Source organism: Melospiza georgiana, chromosome 13, assembly GCF_028018845.1.
Source record: "Melospiza georgiana isolate bMelGeo1 chromosome 13, bMelGeo1.pri, whole genome shotgun sequence".
In the NCBI taxonomy this organism is placed as follows: Eukaryota; Metazoa; Chordata; class Aves; order Passeriformes; family Passerellidae; genus Melospiza; species Melospiza georgiana.
This window is the reverse complement of record NC_080442.1, coordinates 7,426,422-7,451,312: the sequence shown is the minus strand read 5'-3', so window position 1 is coordinate 7,451,312 and position 24,891 is coordinate 7,426,422. Positions and strand designations below refer to the sequence as shown.

General features: G+C 38.0%; 1 protein-coding gene across 7 annotated transcripts in view; it reads left to right on the top strand.

The window, feature by feature from the left end:
- The window catches only part of TCF12 (transcription factor 12), a 160,771-nt gene that overhangs the window by 77,029 nt on the left and 58,851 nt on the right, over positions 1-24,891 (top strand). For all 7 annotated transcript variants that reach the window (XM_058033676.1, XM_058033678.1, XM_058033677.1 and 4 more), the window contains exon 7: positions 13,766-13,830. In XM_058033676.1, the coding sequence (XP_057889659.1) occupies positions 13,766-13,830 (65 nt within the window). The remainder of the gene's footprint in view (positions 1-13,765; positions 13,831-24,891) is intronic.

The window sequence follows — 24,891 nt, the reverse complement described above, 5'->3', positions numbered from 1 at the left end:
AATTTTGAAGTAGCATTTGTGTCCCGTATCAGCATTTACCAGTCCACCAAAGGACTTCTGCAGGACTCTATTTGCAGAAGAACCTGCATGTTCTTCCTGGGTTACAGTGGTGACCACTGCAGCACAGATTACACCCCAGAACTAGGGTTCTGTCAAGGTGCAATTGCTGTGCTGGCAATAAGAATGTTGCACTCTATGTGTATTTTTCTTATTCAGGTCCTGGAAAAGCTACAAAAGCAAGCTTCACTTTTTTTCCTAGTCTTGTAATGCGTAGTGGCCTGTGGGGAGTGCACTTATGATCCAGCCTTGTTAATGGCTTAGTGCAAGGATGTGATAAAAGTCCAGTAAGTTGTCAGTAGAAAGGCCATCAATAGAAATTTATGAAGAGTAATGCGTGCAAGTGAATTCCAGCGGCCTCTAACAGTAAGCTGCCCTAACCCTCTTTGATCCTCAAGGGCCTGCTGAATCTCAAGTTGAAGTCAATGGTTTGGGTATAAAGAGCAATCATTTAATTTTTGTTTCGCTAATGATTTATTACTAAATATTTCTGCAGCCTTTGGACTACTGTTTTTCTTTACTGAGCTGCCCTTTCAAGGGACTCGCTCGTGAGGGGAGTCTCGGCCCGCGCCGGTGCAAGGCCGCGCTGTCGGTGACATTTCCGTGCGCTGCAGGCGCGGCGCCGGGAGGGGGCGCTCTGGGCACGGCAGCGGCCGCGCCGCGGGGAGCGGGAACGCGCCGGGGCCCACGCCGCTGCCCGGACGGCATTGCCGCCACTCCCTCGCCGGGACGGCATTGCCACCCCCCCGACCGGCATTGTCACAGCCACAGCTGCTGGCTCCCCTCCGCTCCAACCACGGCGGGCTGCGAGCCGTCACTTTGTTTCTGCCCTTAGACAAGGTGGACTGTATTCTATAGAAAAAACAGAAATTAATGTCTAGCTCAAAATAGCACTACTGTTCAGTTGCAAACGAGTTAGTGTTAACTTAGTAATTTTTCAATATTTCCAGTAGTTTTGACAGAATTTCTTAAGAACTCCGTTAAGAGTTGGTTGAGATGTGTTTTCCTTTGTCAGATTTCTCTGTGATCCGCCTGCAGTCCCCTGTCAGTTTCCTGAGTGTGTAGTTCACATGAGAAGTCCCTGCTGAATTTAGAACATTTGAATACTTGGAAGTAGACGCGTGCTTAGTTGCTTTACAGAATTTGTGCCTAAATCTACTCCTAATAAATGTGGAGTATTGATTAGGTCCTGTTTTCAATGAGACCTTCAGAATCAAACCCACGTGATTAAGTCTCAGTGTTTGTTTAACATCGGTGTGCAGACCAGTGTGAAAAGGGGAGTGACCATATACATAAACTGGATCTCAAACAGATGAAAAGTTAGCTAATATGGGGCAGGATTAAATTACTAGTGAGTGGAAGTCTTGTGTCTTGCCCTAAAACAGAAGACTGTCTTTGTTCTAAAGTGACATGCATGCTTTAATGCTTCTTTTTGGGGAGGGAAGCAGTTCTGAAAGCTCAGTGCCATTTCTCATCTCTGGACTGCCATGTGACTTTCTCCATTTACCAGTTTTAAAATTGCCCTGTACTTTATTTTCAACAGCTTACTTGAAGCAAGTGAGTTGGAATTGTATCAAGGAAGAAAGTTTGAAATTCTGTGGCCAAAAAATTTCTTTTAGACTGTAGGGGCAGATGCTCCTGCCACCGAAGCTGTGTTTCTGGTTATGTACTTTGTTCGGTAATTTGGAAGACTTAGCATTAGTATCATTACTTACAGAATTGAATAACTTCTCATTTCAAGACAGAACAGCAGCAGGATTTGAAATGTTTGAGTTTGGCAAGAAAAGGCTTGTCTGTAAAACAATGAAATTGCGTTGGGGAAATACAGTGCCTCTGTTCAGCTGTGGCGGGCTGAGGTACACTGCGAGCTGTTGTGAGCTGCAGCTGCATTTACCATCAAACACTGAGCTGCTGCCGATGAATGTTTTGTTTTTAGTGTCATGGAAACTGTGAGCCAAAGAATGGATATTCTATTCATCTGGGAAAATAGCAGTTCATTGCATAAAACATCAGTTGCTTCCAAAGCAGTTCTTAAAATAGACTTTGTGAATATAACCCTAGAAGTAAAAGTGCAGCAATTTAAATGACCTCGGTACTGCTTTGGTTTTTTAAATTTAGAATATATGTGTGAATTAAATAAACACAGAGGTAGTGAAAGTTTCAAGATACAGCTGTGGCATTGAACTCCTACAATGATTCCATGTTTTACTTCACTATACAATTTTTAATTTAAAGAAATGCAGAAACCCAGATATTTCAATATCAGTCTTAATCCTTTTTATGACTCTTCTCCAAATGGCTTGCCTAAGGAAGGATAGTTTTGGTCATCATTCGGAATCATTTGCTGTTTTGTACAGCAGAGTGCAAATCATGAACTCATTGCAGAGACCGGATATCGAAGAGAGTGCTCTCATGGGCATAGAAGGAAAGAGGTACAGATCAGTGTTGTGGGTTTTTAAATGCATGAGCATTTTTGCAGAACCAGTATGTAATGGGTAATTAAGGGACTTAATTCAGTTGAATTGGAAAGCTTAAACTTATTTCACTAAATTTTGGTGTTGAGGGGAAAGTGTATGTAAGAGGTAAAGAGAAACCAATACAGAAAAATAGGTATTTGAAGTAATTGCAAAAGTAAGCTGAAGAAATTGGAAGTAATATGACCTGATGGAAGGTGGGGGCAGAATTGCCAGTTGCAGGATTTCAGAATCCAGGATTTTGGAATGAATGTGATACTGGTAAATAGAAAGAAACCCTTGCATCCAGTGAAAGCACTGGGATTCTTTCTGTTTATTGCTTTTTGGCTTAGGTTTGGTTGGTTGGTGTTTGTGGGCTGGTGGGATTTTTTTTTGTTTTAATTGGGGATTTGGAAATTAGGTGCAATATTTTTGGTCTGGTGTGAGGTGTGCTGGGCAGAGGTGGATGGTCTCTGCCCTGCCTATGCTGTCTCTCCTGCAGCTGCCCCTCCCAGACCCCAGCCTGCACTGGTGCAAAGGGCTGCTCCTGGCCAGGTGCAGAACTTTACATTTGTTATGATTGAATTTTATGAGTTCCTGTTGGCCCAATCCTCCAGGTTGTTTCTGTTTCTCTGAATGGTGGTCCTGCCTTCAAGTGTGCCAACTGCATCTCCGAAGTTACAGTCTGTAAAAACTGTTTCAGGGTCTGCTCGGTGTTTTCCTCCAAGCTGATAAAGACTTTAAGCAAGAAAGGTTCCATATACACTGTATAGTTGGTAATAACAGAGAGTGAAAAACAAGGTAAATTTAAGTTGAAAAAAACTGCATGAGAAGTAAAATAGGTGCTTCAGATGCTGAGACTTAGATGAGTTACTCAGAACAGGATCAGGAAAAGTATTTTATAAGTGTTTATGACTGTTTGATATCAAGTGTAGTTGAAAGCTTACAGCAGAGATAACAGCTAGATATATAATGGGAAATGTCTTTGAAATTAATCCTTGTTTGTGTATAAAAGGCTTGCACAATAATATACAGAACCTGTTCTATAGTCCAGGGAGTTGAAGTACAAGCAGGTAAAATAGATAAAAAGATATAAAGCCCTTGTGGTTTTACTTTCACTCATTAATACTATTTAGGCTTACAAGGAAGATTTTCACTCTGCAATACTTTCAGGGACCATCACCACATAACACCAGGGTGGACATTTGGCCTTTTCTAGTCAACACCTCAAGAGGTTCCCTGTGGGATTTGCCAAGGCCACAATGCCTTTTGCAGAGGTGCTGGGGCAGGCCAACAGGAAGGGCTGGGATAATGGAGGAATGTGGAAAGTTTCTGTAGCTCCTACCCTCCCCCTGAAGGGGAAATCCAGACTGCAGGGCCTTGTCTCAGTCCTGCACGTGGCTGAATAAGAGGCAGTTTGCTTCCCAGAGTGCAGTTCAGAGCACTCCACTGAGCTGTCTGCATTTGTTTCAATCTGCCAGCTCTGAATTTCCGGTAACGCATTCAGATTGACAAGCTGATGCTTAAAAAAAAAAGGTAAAACCCCCGAAATCTAGGGGTGAGGTTTGAGTCATGTTGGTGTTTCCAGTTGCATTTAAAACATTATCTGATGCCTAACTTTCACTCCCTTAATGCATTCTTGTTTTAATAGAGTAATAAGTTTATTCTTTTAAATAATTCTTTTTAAATGTAGCTTTTTTTTGTCAAACGGTTTGTTATCAATGCACATAACTTACACAGCTCAGGTACATTGATAGTGTACTGTGCCATCTTACAGTGAAAAAACACACCTTTCCCACAAAATCAGATTGAAGAGTATTGCCATTAGCCTACTAATTCTTTATTAATAAAATTCCATTTCGGTGATGTCATTATTTACGAATTGCTATCAGGGGAATAAATAGTTCAGGTAATCCCATTTACTTATTTTAAATAGTTACAAAATGAAACTTCTTACAGAGATCTTGCACTTTATGGATATTCTAAGACTTAGTAAAAACCAGCCTTAATATCTGAGATAACCCCTTGCTTTATATATTTTTGAAAAAAAAAAATTAATCCTTTTGGAGTCAGGATACCTTGACCTGCTGATACAGATGTGCAGAGCATTAGTAATTGCTTTTACATTCTCCTTGCTGTTGTAATAGAAAGTATTTCATCATTCTTATTCATGTCACCATTTCTATAAAATAATTACCAATATTGCAATGAGCATTCCTTATTCTTAGCATGCTGAGGAAAAGTGTTTTCCTTATCTGCTTTAGGTCACTTAAAGCCTCTGTAAAGCATGTGTAGCTAAGCAGAGAGGTAGGATTGATTGATATATGAAGTTTTAGTCTTTAGTGCATTGAGCAGCTCCCCCTGTTACATGGTGTTTTTAAACCTGAGACTTATGATCACCTTGACTATGTCTGCACTTGGGTTATTGTTCTTAATGTTTCTTCAGTTGTTGTTTCTTCCACACGTGTTATGATCTCTTATAAATAATCTGTTATTTAAAACACCAGTGTTCATCCTGGAGGTGCCTTGGCAGTAAGGTATCGGTGTTTTCATAAATACATGGAGATGTGAGGTCCCTACAGATGAGGGATGGTTTAGAGAGATCTGTGGGTTTGATTGGTTTTTCAGTGAATAGTTAAAAGTTCATTCTCTGTGTAGCTGCAATACCAGTTTGCATTTCTGCAGGCTTGTGCAGTTACCATCAGTGGTTCAGGGCTTGGGAGGATTGCTTTCAATTTTTGGACATTCCAAAGTCCCATACTGTAAATATTGCTTTTGTACTAAAAGAACACCACCTATTCTAAGCTCCTAGCATTTGAAGTGCTTTGCATTACTCTAGACTATGTAATTATTCTTTCTGGGGTTTTGTTTCACATTCTTTTGGCTTGATGCACCTTCATGTAATGCATGTGAACAGTCAGGAGTTTCCAGCCCCTAACCAGAACATGGCTCCTTCCAGGCACCATCTCCTCAGGATTTCCCCTCTTGTTTTAACAGGTAACTTGGTTATTCTGTGATACCTGTGGGAATTGTTTCTAGAAGAAGTAATACTCAGGAAACACTTAACATGTTTTGTCTTCCAAAATGTGTTATAGCATCTAATTTGTGTTTGGGGTTTGGTTTTCTATATTGTTTTCCTGTGTTGTTTGGTTCTTTGGGTGGTTTGGTGGGGTGGTTTTATTTCATTGGTTTTTTGTTTGGGGTGGGTTTTTTCCCTGTTGCTGGTTTGTTGGTGGTTTTTTTTTTTTTTTTTTTTTTTTTTGTCATCATCAGTTTAGCAGCTATTGCTGGTCTGGACCCCACAGATTGAAAATTCCTGTTTTGCAGGCCTCTGTCTCAGCAATTGAGATGGCTGTGAGGGGTGAAGTTAGAAAAGGTTATGCAAGTCATTCAAGTAAGAACTATCAGAAGTTCTGCAGCACAGGTCCATTGTATGCAGTTGCAGTTGCCTTGTGGAAGATGGTTATAAATGTTTGTGGTGTTTGTGCCTGTGTTTATACACACAATGGGCAAGGGGGGAATCTTTCTTTGTTGACAAGCTGACTTTTCATATTAAATGAGAATCAACAGATCTTGGATAGTCAGAGAAGCTGTAGATACTGGCAGAACTTATATATATATATACACATGTGAAGTAATCTAGTAATTTGTAGTAAGTAGTGTCACCAAAATAATCTTTTAATTGGAAACAGGTGTAGCATTTTGTTGTAAAGTGTGGATTCTCTATTCATTTCCAATTAAAAAATCCTCTTGACTTTAGACTTAAGAATGTAATTGACGTTCTGAGTAATTTTTGTCCTTAGATCTGGGACAAATTCCACATCAGGAGAGCAAGGGATGCTTTTCAGTTAACTCTAAGTAGCAGCTTTGCTAGTTACTTAAGCTAAATCCCTTGGGTATGAGGTGGGGAAGATGACAAAAGAAAAAATACTTTAATTGATAAAGTGAAGACACTTGGATACTCTAGAAAAACAAGGGATGGATAGGTGAGTTAAGTAAATGTATACGACAAATGGTGGCAATGTGGAATGGCTGTGTGTTCACATGCAAACTCACTTTGTTATTGTTTTCTGAATATTCTATATCCCTGATTTCCCTCATTTTTAGTACACTTTTAATCTGTGTCTCACTGGGTGTTCCTCTATGTGCAGCACACATCATGGGTTAATAGAGTGCTACCATTATAATGGTGAGGTTAGCCTGGGGTGTAGACATAGTAGTGGAGGATTTGCAAGTGCATGGAACAGCTCTTCAGGAATTATTTGGTTTGCAGATAGTTGCCCACATATGCTTGGGGGAGGAAGAAAAGCAAGTTCTTTCTTCAGGTTTGTCCTCCCTCTTCCCTCAGTTACTGCTGTGCATTCTTCCTGCCAGCGACTTCAGTGCCTTTTAGCCTTGCAAACATTTGATTTGTTATTCAGCTCAGAGTAAACCTGCTAAATGGAGGGACAGGAATAGTACTGGGGAAGGAGCCCTCATGGATCAGCCTCTGTTGGAATAGAAATGTTCCTAGTTGACATGAGCATATAAATTACAAGTTCATAGGGTCAATCCAAATATAATGTGGAATTTAGTCCACCCTTACCTCCTGTGTATTTGAAGTACATAAGAACATTAATAAATTGTTTTTATAGCACAAGATCTGTGCAGTGATCTGCAAACTGACAAAATACTCCATCTTTTCTTAGATGTACTTACAAATCAATGGGATGGAAGTGTCAAAGGCATGTCTTTGAGAAGCAGGTTCTTTAGTACCTCTTCACACACTGACATTATTTAAAAAAAAAATACTGTGTTAAAGAAGTTGTGAGAAATCCCTTGACTTCTGTGTTTAACATCTTTATAAATATACTCGGAGATTTATTGCCTGGTTGGTTCAATCAGTAGAATTTTCACAGTGAAAGACATCTGCAAATGCCGACACAACTGTAAGTATAAAAGCTTCTGATCTTTTTAGTCTTTGGAAAGCAAACTGATTTTTTTTTTCCACATCATCTTGTGCAAATGTTAACAAACGCAATAATTCAGTATCCGTTCCTAAATTGCAAAAGTTATAATGGGAAGTTGATTACAGGTAATTCCAGCTTCAGTTTTTTCACATTTTGGATTATTTGGATGTGAAAAGCAGTTCTTGCTCCAAATAAGTAATTGGACTTGATAACAAAAGTATGATGCTGTCTTCTTACAAATTTGAATTTATGGCATGGAGAATCCTAGGAGATTACTGGCAGACCTGAGATTGGACTGTTAAATCCCATAAATCTCATTTAGAATCACAGCCCTTACTTCTTGATAATCATTAGTTTTGTAGGATCTCAGTCTTGCAAAATTTTGGCCAAAAAAGGAGGAGGGAGCAAATCTGTAGTGTTAAACCCAAGTTTTGCTAAAACATTTACTTCTGCTGTCTGGGAAAATTGGTCTTACAAGATGTCACAGTATGGGGGGAAAAAAACCAACATTTATTCACTAGTTTCAGTCTGTACATACAATTTTTATCATGATCATTGTATTTATCATGAGACTGCATTGCAGATCAACATTTGGGCAAGGCATTTCTGGTTTAAGTATGTTTGTAGTTTTTCTTCTGTTACTTTATTAAAATTCTGCCAGTAATAGGATTTTATTGCGTATTAATTACTTATTAAACTTCAGGTTAAAAATGTGTCCTACAAGTTTGCAGACATTCTGTACTGTGTAGGTTTGACTGCTTTATTAAAAGGTGTGAGTGTGGCTGAGTTTGCAAGACTTGGAGGGATATTGACTGGAGGAGCTGCTTGCAGTCAGAAGTCTGAACTGAGATGGAGCAGTGATGAGATAAAGGCTGGGTTAGGAAAGTGATTACGGCTGGGGACCTGCTAATCACTGACCTCTGTAGGGATCCTGTAGTTTATCACTAATCTCACTTGCACTTGGCATTTTTCTGTGTTGCTGCTTCATTGTTCATAGCTGAGTGAGTAATTTGGCTTGGAATGAACAGGAGGAGGGTGCTGCAAGTCCAGCAGCTGCACTTGTTGGCACTGGCTTGTTAAACATCCTCAGTGCAGCCAGCAGCATGCTTGGCACACATCAGCCAATAATACTTAAACATTGTCATGAAGAGAATAGGAGGTCATTTGTTTTAAACCATTTCTTCTAATTGTGTTGCTCCAGATCTCTGTTTCATTTCCAGGAGTTCTGGGGCTCGAGTATCAGAAGGAAAAATTCGTGTTGTATTTTTATATGTACTCACAATGTATACATGTGTGCATTACAGGTCTTTAAAGTGCTAGACAGAAGATACTAAAACTGGGACAGCCTCTATTAATGAGTAGGCTATATAGCAGTAGAAAAGGAAGAAATTATTCCTCTGCTGCCGTGGGAAATGCATAGATATGTAGTAAAAATTTTTATGGCTGCATGTGTCAGTCTTGCCTCAAAGAAGGCAACACACCAAGTCCTAGGATCAGAGATGGATTTGTGTTTTAACCAAATGTAATTTTTTTTTTACTGTACTGAATAATTGCTGAATAAGAATTTCTAATGCCAGCAAAAATTAAAGAAATAAAGAGTGAACCTACAAGAATCTTATTCTATAAACCTTGTGTACTTTTTGCCTCATGGTAATTTGGAAAGCAATATTGATTAGTAGCAAAATATCTATTTTGTTGAAGGTTTTTCTTGCATCTTTTGTATGTGCCAGTGTAGCTTGTGCAGCTTGCTCCTTGTTACATTTGATCTGCATATGAAAAATTATTTGAACGTATTCATTCTGTGAGTAACAAAGACACATACTTTGCTGGATGTGGAGGGGGAGAAAGCAGTCTGATAATTGATTTCTAACTGAATTGAACTGAAATATTAAACTGAAAACACCACTTTAATAACTTGAAAAGAAAAAGAAATTCTCAAACTTGTCAACAAAGTTAATAAGCTGATTTTTGGGTAGGCTATCTGTGGGGACCAGTTTAAAGTGTTACATTGAAGAAATGATGTTTAGAAACTGTAAAAACACGTTTCAGTGTTCACTTAGAGCAGATTCTCTGTACAAGTAGGGCAGACATACTTCATGTCTGACAAACAGAGCAGCTGCCAGCTGTGGTCACTGTGGCATTCATGCTGGATGATAAACATTGCTCATTAAAAGACGTTGCTTTCCATATTGCCAATCACACAAATTCTTAGCAATGCACAGACAGATCTTCAGTCTGTAAAGGGTTAATTCTGTGGTAATTGAAATAATTTTTTGAGAGTTCTGTCATCTTCTCATAAGCCAAGCATTTTCTAGAAGCAGTGGGAAAAGGCTGTTTGATACTGGCAGGCATTTATAGCACAATCACTGAAGTAGTCCTCAGCTGAGTTCATGCAGTGCTGTTTTCAGCTCACTATCACTTTGCATCTTGCTGTTTCAGTTCCTTCTGTGTTCAGAGTATTTAGGCTGCACAGCTGTTATAGTATAGATGGATTGTGGAAGACAATTCCTCGTGTGGTATTCAAAGGCTGTGTTAAGTTGTGAGCATATCACATTTAGACAAGTGATTGCAAGAGAAAAAAATTATTTACTAAATGCCTATTAATGTTTGAATTGCTAGAGAATGTGTCAGGATTTTAAATTTATGCAGTTGGGAAATATTTGTGGTTCAAAATGTCTAGTGGGATTTTCTTGGTTGGGTTTCTGTTAACTCCATAGTCCCTGAACTTTAAGCTTGTTAGGTGGTGACTAGGTCCTTGAAATGTTTTGTGATAAAAACACATGAAGCATCAAAAAAAAAAACCCAAGGCCCAACAAGACACATGAATTCCAAGTTATTAAAAGATTCAAATGCCTTGTGAATTGACCTGTGCAAATGTAAAATTTTTGCATATAAGCGGCTCAATTTTTTAAAAATGTCTATTGCTTTATTCCAAATCAGCTTGGAATGCACAACTCTGGAGCCACTAGGATGTAACCTGAAGAAAAGTTTACCATGATGCTACTTTGTAAGCAAGGCATGGATTTTGCTTTTAAAATGGCAGCATCTAGCTTTTTTGTTGTGTGAGAATAAAATCAGATCTGAAGAGGAAATAAACTTCATCTGGGCACCTGCTTTACCTTCCCAGCTGATAAGTCTGCACACTGCCTTACCTCCATCTCTGCACAAACCTGTGCAAATGAAAGTGTTCAATAAGGATTTTGTCATTAATAGTGTTTTTGCTCTCTTTCTTCTATTTAATGTTCAACAAGGATTTTGTAATTTATAGTGTTTTTTGCTCTCCTTCTTTTAATTAATGTCGGGTGCCACAGTGATAAGTGTCCTTATGTCCCTGAAATGCTGAGCATTGGTGTTTCTGAATTTGCAGCTGCAATGCAAAGGAGACTATTGCTGTCTGTGTAGTGGGCACTGACTGAGACAAGACCTGAGAGAGGGCATAACAGACTCAGCTGCAAATCTTGTGGGGTAAGCCTGCAAGTCATTTCAGGGTCTGCTTTGGCTCTCAGTGTCATTGTATTTTTGGAGTTTGCGTTCTCATAAGCACTGGGACTCCAGTAATTTGGGGTTTTACTTTAACCTCTACATTTTTATTCTCTTCTGTCAAGCTCTAGAGAGTATGAGTAAATAAGAAAGGTATTTCATGAGCTGAAAACCACCAAAGGGATTCTGCTTTGGTACATTTGGCCATGTTTATGAACTTTATTGGATGCTGGAGACTGCCCATGTATTGATCACAGAGTGTGTGGGGCCTACCTGTTTGTGAGCCATCCAGGAAGTGTCATCTTCTCACACCTGACATTAGCCACCTTCCAAGTACTTGTGAAGTAGTGCTGAGTATTTTCTCTTTTTGTTGAGAAGTAAACATCACCTGTGGCATTATCTTAGAAAGGTTTTTTGCCTGGGCTGGAGCAGCTGAAGTGTGTTGAGATGACAACAGCAGTTTGAATTCTGTTCTCTATCACCTTTCCATTGGGTTGGAAGTGAAGCTGTCCTGTGATGTGGCCAGGCTGGGAAACGTTGTTGTTTTCTCCCTGGGGCTTCAGAGGCTTCACTGCTCTCACAGATGTGCCCTGATGGTGCCCAGGATCCCCCACCCTCCTCTGTCCCATCCTTGTGCTGTGCTCATGTAGAGATCAAGCTGCTGACCCTGCTCCAGTCCCACCCAGGGACCACAGGGTGCAGCTCATGGTTTGAGAGGGAACCAGGAGCAGGACTTGACTGTGGGCTCAGTGGGTGTTGCTGTAGTGTGTGACTGCTAATTTTGGGTGTTTAAAAAATGTCTACCTTGAATATTATGACACTATTGCTAGTTTGAGAGTGCTTGAAAGGGGAATGTGTTTGGGAGACTGTCTGTGAAAGGCCCTCTCATGGTTGATCCTGGGTTGTTTTCCAAACCCTTCATTGAAAAGCTAGGGCATTTGAACTCAGATTAAATGTTAATTTGCCCAGCTAATTTTTGATAAATATTTAGGCACTGCAGCATCAGAAAGCTTTGACTTTTCCTGGTCACTTCTTGAAACCAAATTTACTTTAGGTTGGGCTGTTGGAGTAAGCTTTTCTCCTTTAATATGAATCTGCCATACTTTAAAAATTATAACATTTAAATAACACGATTTTATGCATTCTTATCTAACAATTTCTTGCTTGCTACACAAACCATAATTTAAATCATAATTTTTCTAGCCTCTGTAATTGACTCTTGTACAAATATTTGTTTTAAAGCCTGCCTGGAATACTGCATGCTTCAGTCAAAGTTGTTTATCATGTGATATGAGATTCTCATTTTCTGGAAAGAAAGTGCTGAGTCTGGTTTAAAATGAACAGCATGATTCATCCTACTACTTATAATTTTGCATGCTAGGTATTTTATTTGCTTGGTGCTTGATAGATTGTTAGAAGCAAATTGCTTCAGCAGAAAAATGTTAACTTTTTTTCTCCCTTTGTTACAGCAGAGCTGCCATTTTTCAAGCAAACTATTGTTGACCATACCATTGGTAGCTATCATGATGATAACCTTGCAGAGATGTTGTTCCATGAGATTCAGACTTCCTCTTCCTCCCTGCTTACACAAGATGCACTTTTAAAATGAACAGAAAGCATACTTTAGATTTTCCTCTTATGAAATTGTATTTAGGGACTTCTAGCAGTAAGAGAGAAAAATCAGAAAAAGCAAAGGAAGTCCTATTCTTGAAGTGCAATTGCAATAACACGGAGCTATTTATCACTGAAATGGGAATGTGAAAGAGGCTACTTTTTCTTCTTATTAGGACAGGATAACACACACATCATTTGCAAAGGGAGTGCCTAGTTGGGTGAGATAGCATTCATTTTCAAATGGGTAGATCTGCTTAATTAATGCTTGCCTTTGGATAAGGCTCTGAGTGGTGGTACAGGGTTTTTCTAAGCCCTAACTGTGCTGTAATTAGGGCAGGCACTTGGTGCTTTTTGTTACACACAAACTTGATGAGTGTCTGATGCTTGGCATTGTTCCGTGGGCTTCTGTTAAAGATTTTTTTCAAAGTATAGCTTGATAAACTTCTGAGCTCTACTGGAGAAGCTGCACACTGAGTTTTCATATACAAACATGCCATTTTGGTGGCATACCTAACAAATACAGCACTAAGTAGATTTTCTGGAGCTGCCAAACCCATTGCTAATGTCTTGTGACCTGAGGCAGCAACATCAGAAGGCAGCCTCTGCTCCATGTTCTCTATGTGCTGCTTACCCACAAAAATTGCATTTGCTGTCTTGCCCAGTTGTATTGCTTGAGTTTTGTGCCTGCTGATCTGTACATGAAACAAAAAGAGATTTAGGGGTGAGTGCCAAGAGCTGAATAAATCAGCTGTGGTTTAAGGGTGAGTTTTAGTGTTTTAAATGAGATTTTTGTTTGATTTTCATGTGGTTTGATTTTGTTGCTCAGTATATTAATTGTCTAAGATGGATGCCAGCTAAGTGTTACTTTCATGTAGGAAGGAGAAATGTCTAAAAGTATCTCTACCTTTGCTTGTTAATAATGGAAATAAAATGGAATTTTGCCTTTTGTATTTAAACATACTGAATAGGAATATTTTATAGTATCTGACTGGTTACAAAAGGAATTTAATTAGGTAAATATGTAATCTATCATTGTAGTGTTGTTTGAACATGTTAAACACAGATATAAAAACCTGATTTTATTCATGCAACTTAATGTTTGTAAATTTATTACGATGCTAATAGATTTTCTGAATTGCATAAAAGGACAACTGATGTGGATGTCTAGGGGATTTTAAAAATAACCAATTTTTAAATTTCTTTCTCTTTTAGGAAAAACCTCTGACAGAGGTCCGTTTCCACTGTATGGTAGGGATACAGGCTTGCCTGGCTGTCAAGTAAGTACGGAGTTTCTTCATTTCAGAGTGATGATATTCTTCATGCTATTTTAATGAGCCAGACTAAGAATACTTTGATCATTGTTTAAAAGTTTGTTTTGAATGCACAGGAAGTTTGACTGCTTAAAAAGTATAATTAGCATGTGATTACATTCAGTGTCTGTTGATAACGATTTAAATAACTAGTATGTTTATAATTCTAAGAAATTAATTTATGTTTATTTTCTCAAAGAGGAATAATTTTTTAATTTTACTGTAGGTTGACTATTTCCTTTGAGCTGATATTTTCAGAAGTATCTTTCTAACATCTAGCATATGAGTTTGACATCTTGGTTTTCAGTCTTTAACTAGTAGCTTGGGAAGTGTGAATGGGCAGCACCATGTGGCAGTGCTTCCCCTATTAAGAAAGGATCATTCTCACAGCCTTTACTACTTCTCTGCAACGCAGATGTGGCAAACAAAGACCCATTTGTAGCTGTATGGGTGAGCTTTCAGCAACATTCTCCCAAAAAGCAGTATAGCTCTTTACCTGAGAGTTATGGGCTTCACATTACTGCCAGTCCAAACAGTAAAACATTGTATTAGTGTAGTTACTATTGTTGAAATAACTCTGTATGTACTCTATTTAAATATAATAACTTAAATTTGGCATTACTTTGGAATCAAATTAATTTCCACATTACTCTTTCATTAAATAAATGCTTTGTATTGGGAAATGGTTTTATGTGAACTTTGCAAAATTTCCACTCTGCTTTGCAGTAATGAGTATAATTTCTGTTGTTCAGTTTCTCAGTGAGAAAAATCCTTTTATATCTCTGTGTATTTAGGATTGTTTCTATCTAGTACTGTTTAATAATAATTTTTTACATATTGCTTTTTAACCCTACAATCTTATACATGTTTGTTTCTATTAACACAGAACAAAAAGTCATGTATCCCTTTGATAAGCTTCTGACTATTTCATCTCCCTTAAAATTTTTAGTACGAGGGGAAAATGTTACTGTAGGTAAATCTGTATTAGTTCTCTATTCAGGAAAATAAAAAATGAACATAGAGTTAACTTTCCATTAAAGTTTAATTCCAAGTAAATTCATGTGATAAGTTACAGTTTGGACTTTAGTTTGGTTTTGTCAGGTAAATCTGACAGCATTCGAATTCATTTAGCTTGGATTGTACTGGGATTTCTGAATCTTTTTGATTTGTTTGCTTGTTTGTTTGAATGCATAGTAGTGCTTAAAATACAGCTCTCATCGCAGCCACAGTGTTTGAAATCTGTCATAGAGAATGTCCAAAGTGACCATGAGAGGTGATTACAATCTAAATGAGGAATCAGCTGCCATGTCCCTGACAGAGGCTTCATGGGGTCAGTTCTCAAAAAAGTCCAGAGATGGAAGAGGCTGCATGACCACCCTGGGTTTTGTTTTCAACTACTGAAGTGTAATTACTTTAAGAAAGTTTCCCTGGTCCCTTATCTAAACATCACTGTAATTGAAGTAGCTAACTCTTGTCTTACAGCCAGTGGACATGGATCTACTCTCTTTTAAGCCTGTAGGGGCTGGAAAAACCATTAGATGATGAAGATGATAAGGAGTCCTTAGAAAAGATAAGATATAGCTGGAGTTAATTTTGACCTAGGTGTGTACAGTGCAGGTATATTTTAACAGTGGCTGTGTAACAGGATCTATCTCAGACTGAAATGTTGGTAGAAAAGCTTATTATGCTCTGCTCTGAATGTTCTCCAGTAGGTTCACAACTCTAGGGAATTCTCGTGCTTTAAATGAGGTCAGTTTTTCACCTAGGGCCTTACCACCATGGCAAAAAGACATTTCCTGGATCTTTCAGACAGTACTGTGAATGTTATGTTGGGTAGTACTTGCCTGTTTTCCTAACAAATATCCAGTTTCTTATACATATTTGAATTATGGTGATCAAAAATTTCCCAATACCTTTTATGGTAATGGGATATTAGCTTGCTATTCCTCACCCTGTGTTTTTCAGTTTACAGGTTCCATGTAGAAAAATGTATTTACTTTTGAACGCATTGCTTCTACCATCTCTAAATTTGTCAGTGCAATTTTGTATTCCAGGCTTGCACGGCATTTGTAGATCCTTATGGGTTATTTGCTTTGTGAGTTCAGTAAATGTAGTCTTCATTTTTCATCCAAGTCACTAATTAAGAGGTGGAATGATGCCCAAAACAGAGGCCTGCAAAGTCTCAGCTAATACATTCACCCACTGTTGATCATAAACTCTTAGCTGTTTTTAATCAGCTTCTCTCTGTATTCAGCACTTCTTTTAGTTGTCCTTGGTTCCTTAGTTCACCTGTAAATGTGGAAGTGGTAAAAGCCTTATTTAAACATGTATTATGCAATCTGAGAAAGAAATTTATTTTATATAGGGTATTCCAGCTGAATTGGTATCACTTCTTCATTATCTTCTGACATTTGCAGTCTATTTCTGACAGTATTATTAAAAAAAAAAACAAGGAAATTTAGGTTTTTGAGGAATTACAAGCCACTACTTTTCTTCCTCTCTGAAACCAACTAACCCCACTCTTTTCTGGTCTCTGCTCTGAACCATGAGTTCTTCAAAAGCAGTGGCTAAAGTTTCTGAAATGGTAAAATGGCAAGAGCTAGTCAGTCTCCTGAGTTTGTTATTTGGTATAGATAAATTGAAAATATCTAACTTCTCCAAATTCACTTGAATCCATCCTTCTCCTACCTCCTTTCCTTATGTTGCTGTTGTAAAAGGTATTAATAACCTAGTGTGGAAGTGTGAGGAGTTTTAATTTTTACTTTGAGTTTACAGAAGGCTGCAAAGAAAATTTTCAAGACTACTGTAAGCTGCAATATTTCAGAGTCTTAGTATCATTCTCACCTTTTACTGAAAATAATCTAAGCAGTGATTTGTAGGGACTGTTTGCTACCTACAGGCTTTATATTTAGGCTGTAGGAGTGAAGTGTGATTGATTTTCAATGTAGCTTAGGAACCTGAGTGACTTAGGTAATAGAATCTGATTCACTGTAACATTTAGTCACAAGAATATAAATATGGCTAATTTACAAATATTTTATTAGCAAGAAGTGCAGGTTTTCAGGTTTTCTCTCCATCAGGTGTTTTAAACAAGCCAAAAAGGAACATCCAAAAGTATATAGACTCTAAGTGGATGGTTAAGATGACAAATTAAGGCTTATGCAGAGCTGATTTAGATGAATGTAAAAAATTTTTACCTGGAGGAAGAATTGACAGCTTTTAGAAGAAATACTAAAAACTCTGTTTAGCTGTCAGAATGAAATGCAATGCTACGTGACTTGACAAAAAGTCTCCTTTTGTGTCTTTGAATTGAAGGGAGGGTGGTGGCTTGTGATTTTTGTGGGGAACTCCACCATTCCTGTTGGCCATGTAATTGCAGTTTTGGGAATGGCAACTTTTCACAAATTGTAAATTAGATAAAGGTTAAATTTTCAGAAAGCTTCTTGTTATAAAAAGGGTTTTCTTCACATTTGTGTGGTTTTGTACTGCAAACAGTAGCTTATGTGAAAGAAACAAGATTAGACTTCAGATATTGAATTCACTATTCCCATTTCCAATATCATCAAAAAGGTCCCAAGCTGTCACTGCACATTGGTTTGACAGCTCTGAGCTCAAAGAAAGCCAGGGGTCTGCACTATTTTTAAAGTGAAATTGAGATAAATGTGCAGTACATGTGTAGCTGTTAGACTAATTCTTCTAATTGTTGGTGTGGGTCTTCCCAGAAGGTAACTTTATCCCCAGGAGCCTGAGAGTGCCCTGGGGAATTGGGGGGGATGTTTCTTTGGCCTCACGTTGCCTGTTCTCATTGCCTGGCACAGTCTCTCCCCCTTTGCATCACCAGGCTCAGCATAGGAAATTGCTGGTGACCATCCCCTTTAATGTTCTATTTTCATTCTAAACAATCATGCGTGAAAAATAGACATGATGGATTTTTTGACATGTGGAGATAACATTTTTCCTCCCTTCATAATCATTTGAAGTCTGCACTGTATCCTGTGTGTGGGAAAGGAGGAGAATCCAGTGCTGAATGTAATGGATGCTGGGCAGGAACTAAAGAGCTATTCAGCACTTGTGGTTTAAAGTGTAGCTTTTTATAAAGAGTCCTCTCTTAATTTACTCCATTTTTGTTACTCATTAATCTCTGTGGTCTACATGATGATGGGACACTTCAGAACTTATAAAACCCATTTAGAAAAAGCTGCTGCTGGTAAAACTGTAGAATATATGAGTGCTGGAAGGAGCTATGGATTGAATTTAGTAAATACATTTCACTTAGACTATGTACAATCATATATATATATATATAAAATAATTTATAAAATATACACTATAGTACATGATGTATATACATATTGCATGAATAGTATAGCATTACACAGAAGGCATATGGATGATCTATATGATGCTGTGTACTCTACATAGATTTTATTTAGTGGCAGATGGATTTCTAAGTCATCTTTGCTGCTACTATTATATAGGTTTTGTGTATGTCGGTAATACACAATAAATAAGGCAGCTTTTTCTTGGATGAGAAAAATCCAATAGAAAGCTGCTCCATCAATATTTGCAGTAATATTTCTACCCCATTTTCCCTTCAATAGCCATCAACTCTGCTGTTGCCATGAAGCTAATGTGGGGTGACTCATTTAGCAGCATATTATTGCATCATTGCAGCATGATTTAAGGCACATCAGGCTTTATTAAATTAGCCTGAGTTTTGCAGTATCTCAGTAACATTTTATGCACATTAGCACCACACTTAGTGCTCCTTATGGGGATACACTCCAAGTAAACAGATTAAGACATGATTTCAGACAACTTTTCAGAATTTACCAGTTTCTTCTTTCTTGACAATTTAACATGGAACTTTAAAGGTTTGCATCTTGTTGCTTGCAAATTTAGCTATTTGTTAAAGAATAAAATGGCAGCATGTTAGACTCCATTTGTTAGCTGTTACATCCTTACAGACTAAAAAGTTTGTTTTATTTTTGTGTAAAAAAATTTGTTTCTGAACAAACACTCTAAGAACTTCTGAAATAAACCCAAAAAATGCCTTTAGCATCAATTTCTTGGGCAATTTAACAGATGATCACTTCAGCAAAAGAAATGACTGCAAGTGTATGTTACTTTGTCTTTGCATAGTCAGTAATTTGCCTCTTTAAAATTTAAAGAGACTTTAAAGCAGCTTGAACAGAATTCAAACCTAAAGAGCAATCCTGCATTGTTGGGGCAAGTAGTTATCTCAGAGCTCACTCTCTAATAGCTGAGGAAGTGTAATAAGGTTATAACTCCAGAAATTTGAGCTGTCTAGGGAGAACATAAAAGCTCATTTGTATTGTGCATAAGCAAAAATGGCAACTTTTTTGTATGACTGGCTGGTATTACAAGCAAAAGTTAAAACAAGAGTATGGATACCAGAAAATAGCACCAACCTAAATGTATTTTTAATATGTTCCGAAACATATTAAATAATATTAATAAATCATATTTAAAAATAAATCAATACATAATAATTAATTTTTGCTAAAATAAATATTCATTTATATATTAACGATTATGTAAATTATTGTTTATATAATACTTTTAATTTATACAGTTATATAAATTATATAACTAAGATAGGTATTTGGTGTAATGGAGAAGATTGATTTTAGTGTTTTTAATAAAGCATCAAGTAACATTAAGCAGCACTAAGATTAAGCACACAGACAAAAATGTGAGTGTTAGGTTATAAGGATGTGCAAAATGTGTGTGGGAAGCAGAAACTGGATTTCCTGACAAAAATGGAAAAGTGGAGAAGAATATGAAAAATGTAATTGGAAATACAAGTTTTGTGAGGACAAAAACCTCAGAAGTGACAACAGTGAAAGAGATGAGTGATTGTGAATAGTGGGGTAGAGCAAGATTTTAGTGGCATTTGACAGCTGGGATGTTGCTTAAAATGTAAGAGTTAGACTAGAAAAAGGGCTTTGTGGCACAGGGTGTTTTCCCAGGTGCTTGTTGTTCAGATGGGTGCAAAGGCACACAGATAAATCCTCCTCAGGCTGCAGGAGCAGTGTGGCAGCCTGGCACTGCAGTTGTTCCTGGGATGCTTTGCCAGGATTTCTGCCAGCCAGTGTCCATGAACAGCCAGAAAGCTTTTCCTCCTCACTGCTAGTGTGTGTCTAAAGATGCTTTAGATGGATCTTTCCAATGAGGCAGAAAATTACATCATTTTCTGCACCTTTCTGATGAGTGGGGCTTTACAAAGGCTACAAGCAGTGGCACCAGTTGCTTTTCTTCCTTCCTCACATAGTTTTAGAAGCAGAACAGAGAACATGATGCCTCCTTAAATCCAAGTAATACTGAATTATGGAAGTATAAAAAAAATTTAAGGCTTGTACATGTGTGGGGATTTCAATACCAATATAACTTTAAAGCTGAAAAACTGGTTTTATTTTGTAAATTCTCTCTTTTTAATCTCCCCTTCTCTGACACTTTTGATATCAGGTGTCTCCCTGAAGCAGATTTTTACAGCTGAGCTATCAATCTCTAAGAAATGCAGCTGCTGAAGGAAAGGCTGACACAATGTTAACTGAAGCAGTGACTCTGGATTCTGCCAGCTGATACCATCCTGAAAGATTGGGATGGGGAGAGGAATATATAGTTTAAGGGCAGATGGAATGTCTGAACTTTAGTTTATTTTGCTTTATTTTACTTCTCAAGTAGAATCAAGCAATATTAACTTTCTTTTCATCATGATTTATTAGAAGTGAGTTACTTATCGTGTTATTGGGAAAATATCTCCTGTCACTCAGCAGATAAGGAGTCTGCAAAACCTTTTTAGAAAGTAAAAATGTATGGGGCACAGGCTAGATTTCTTTTTCCAGTGCTGGAGGTGACCACCTGAAGTTAATCAGGGAAGACATTCCCCCTGGAATGAAGCGGGTAGCAGGTGTTAGGAATTTGTTATAGTTGGAGGAGGGATGCTATTTATAAAGGAAGAGCAGCTCTGTAAGGAATAATTTTCAATGCCTTTACCAAGCAAACAGTTTCTTGTCTTTGCCCTTCTCTTTCTCACACTATTTAGGCTTGGCAAATTTCCTTGCCACCTTAATTTTTTTGTTTATTTTTGATTGTATTTAAGGTTATGGGTATTCTGTAAACTAATATGCATATTGCTGCATAAGGAAGGAAAAATATGCTACAGCACAGAGTGCAGGTAAAACTTCTTTGGTGAATTACTATTTGTGTCCAGCTGTTCTGACTGCCTCAGAGTTCGGTGCTTCTCAATTACAAATTTATGGTATTAGTGGAGGATGGGGAAAATATTAGCTCAGCTCTGTACTCCCAGCCATGTCTGCTTATCTGAATGAGCTAGATTGCCCTTTGGATTTTCTTGAAGTGTGCATTCCTTTTGTCTGTAATTACTCTAGTATGTTAAGCCCCCATTTACCTTCCTTTTGGAATTAATAGGTAGAGAAAGTCCTTTCCCAGACTTCACAAAAGCACAAATAGCTGGTGTCAAGAAGAACAGAGGCCCTGATCAGGACTGGGGAGGGGAGTGAGTGCTGTGGGCAGCCTGTTCTGGGCAGGGGGAGTTGGTGCTGTGGGCAGCCTGTTCTGGGCAGGGGGAGTTGGTGCTGTGGGCAGCCTGTTCTGGGCAGGGGGAGTTGGTGCTGTGGGCAGCCTGTTCTGGGCAGCACTGGGCAGGGGGAATTGGTGCTGTGGGCAGCCTGTTCTGGGCTCTGCTTCCTGGGCCGGCTGGGACAGCACAGCCCGGCCACTGAGGCAGGGCTGGGAGGAAGCACAAGATTTGGCATTTACATTGCTCCTCCATGGAACTAAACCATGCAGCTTGTTTTGGTTTCAGCTGTGTTCTGGAGTGCTTTTCCAGACACCGGTGCTCCTGCTGGCACAGGTTTCTGAAGAGCAGGGAGAGAAGGATAACATTTATTCAGGAGAGGGGATTATAGCCTAGGATATCTCCTGGCCATTTCCTAGCACCCTAGTACTGAACTGAGCTCTCCCTTGATCATATGTGAAAACATTTGGGTTCTCCATGTTAAGTCCTAACAATTAACTGGTTGCTAATTAACATACCCTCATCATGTTAATAATTTTCTGACTTGGTTCTTAGAGCAAGATTTTTCTCTTGGTTGTGTGCGAGAGGAGATGTACAGCTTCCATACTATATACATTAAATGATCTACTAATGGTCTGAAATATTTTAAAATAATTTTGCTGAAAATGCAGAGAATACTTTGAGAACTAAGGAACAGATGCAAATATAGTTTGTTTTATAATATCCTTTATAGTCTAACTTCTGTAAATAAGGCTCAGCATAAAATCCTTTAATATTGACTCCTCATGCTAGTATCATGTAATCATAAAGGAAAGCAAGGAGGGTGGTACCATAAAAATTAAAAACTAGATGAATAACCACTCAGCAACTTCTCTTGTAAAATTTTAGAATTTTCCAGAAAGAGGCTTTTGTATAATCACAGAAAGGAAGCTGTTCAAATTACTGTTTTCATAATGTAGCAAAAAGATTCAAAGGCAAAGGGAGGGGTGCCTGACCTGGAATCACAATGCTTAGTAATGCCTTCCTAGAATTCAGTCAGCAAGGCAAAAATCCCTTGCCCGGGGGGATGAAGGAAGACAAACTGAGGCAGCATAACCTCGGGGATTGGACACAACATCAGCAGGGTGCTGCTTTAGAGGCGTAAAACTGAATTTGTAGTCTTGCCAATATGCAGCATCAGTGCAGGGGAGACAATATTGCAGAAGAGAAGGAAGGGACTCTTCACAATATTTGTGTTAATCAGGGCCTTTAAAGACATTTAGATGCAAAAAGAATACAAAATGATTTCTTCCCTTTGCATTTAATCTTTGCTCTCCTCATGGCTAAAAAACCCCCATATATGTAATTCTGAATCAACTCCTTTCTTCTCTCTCCTCTGTCCCTGTGCTCAGTCCCAGTATATTTACACATGAACAGAATTTGCCACAGTAGCAGCCTCTGCTTAGGTGCACACATGAATAAGCAGCTCTTGGTGATCTGGAAAAGCTTTGGCATAAAAAGAGAATATATATTGATAATCTGATCTTCACTGGAGTTACCATTAATTGGAAAGACAGTAAAGCTAAATGTAATTTTGTTTATGATGTTGCATCACTTCAGTATTTAGTACCCTAGGTAGCTGGTTTTAAATCCAGTGAGCAAGATTAGCCTGATTACACTGGCAGGATGCAGTTGATGGATGACTGTCATTATCTTCTCAAACCTGCATGATACTTTAGGTATAGGAGATGATAATTAAATTTTCAAGAGACTACACTGAGATTATAAGACCTAAGTATTTTTTTTTAAATGAGGAATATGTTTGCAATTATCAACATGTTGTTAGAGGATCCTCTCCTGAGATGTTTTATTGGCAACCCCTGATTTCCTTTAAATTGATCAAGGAAAAAAAGCTCAAGTTATCATATAACACTTTAGATGTTGTTTTGGTTTTCTAATTCTGGTATTTTCCTCCTCCTGAAACAGACCAAAAATGTATCTGATCAAATCTATTGGTAATGGCTTGAAGATGTACAGGTTAGCACAATATATTTAATGAAATGTTGTTTGAGACAAAACACTAGAGAGGATCATAATTAATGCCTCATTTTCTGCCAGTTGCTATTGATTACTCATTCAGAGTCCCTTTGTTCTCAAAATGGTAACACTGTATTTCACATTACTATTTGATGATATTCTCAGGATGAGATTCTTTAACAACATGCTGATAATTGCAAACATATCTCTAAAATTTAAATTTAAAATGAATTTACATCATATGTCAGTGTTTTTTTCCAAATTCAGCTCCTATTTTGGAGTGCATATTCATTACAGTTTCCAAAGACTGGAGACTTGAGTAAAGTGAAATTCAACCCTTTATATCTTAGTTATATTTTTGGCTTGAACTGCATGACGTGGAACTCAAGTGAATGGTCTTTTTGCAGCCCTAACCTCTCCACTGGACTAGGATTTCAGAGCAATTATTCATGTTTTAGTGTTGTGCTGGGTTTTCCCTTGGAAACACCATAACAAAATATACAACTTTGCTGGGGGATTTTGCAAGTTTACCAGACTTTGACTTTTCTGTTTTGTTATGTTCTTTTAAGCCAGCTTATGCAGATTGTCAGGTTTATCTATAAGGCAAGACATGCAATCCTGACACATGTTCTATCCATGCTGTAAGTCATCCAAACAGCTCACTGAGTAAAAAGGACATGCACATGAAACTTGTGCTCTACCCAGGGCAACATTTCAAGTTTACAGTAAGGCAAGGAATGCACTTGCCATCTGCTCTGTGTAATTCTGAGGAATAGAGAGATGCCAAGTGAGTTTGTCAGCGACTGTGGCGGGATAATGGAGGGATTTGATTGAGATGAATGGTGTTGCATTACATTATTTTGTAAAAGTAAAGTACTCAAGCTCACAATTTTTAACTGAAAACTCAAGTACTTTTTATTTGTTTTTTACTTCTAGTTTTTCTGCTTTAAATAGGTACAGCCTGACTGCTAGGATTGAAAGCAAAAATTTCATGAAATGGAAGCTACTGCAAAAAAAATAGGAAAATAAAATCTAGTCAAATCTAGTTGACTGTTGGGGAGGTTTTCAAGATCTAAGTTTGCAGTTGGTGAGTTGCAGCTCTCATTTCACTGCCAAAGCAGACTGCCTTATTATGCCAGCATAATAGGCCTGTCATAATCAGTTGCATATAATGGGCTAATGCTTTTATTCTCAACCATATTATTCTTTTGATAGAAAATAATGAATAATGTAAAGGCACACAGTTGTATTTGGATGAAACTATCACATAGTTTGGCTATGGCTATGCTGGGAAAATTTGAATTCTTAGAAGTGTTTGCCAATGTTTGCATTTAAGAAAAGAACATGGACAAGATTTAGACCAGGAAGCACAAGGCTACCAGCCTATGGCAAATACATTTTTGAATAGGTAAAAAAAACCTGTATATAGGCAGTGTATGGAGTGTGTT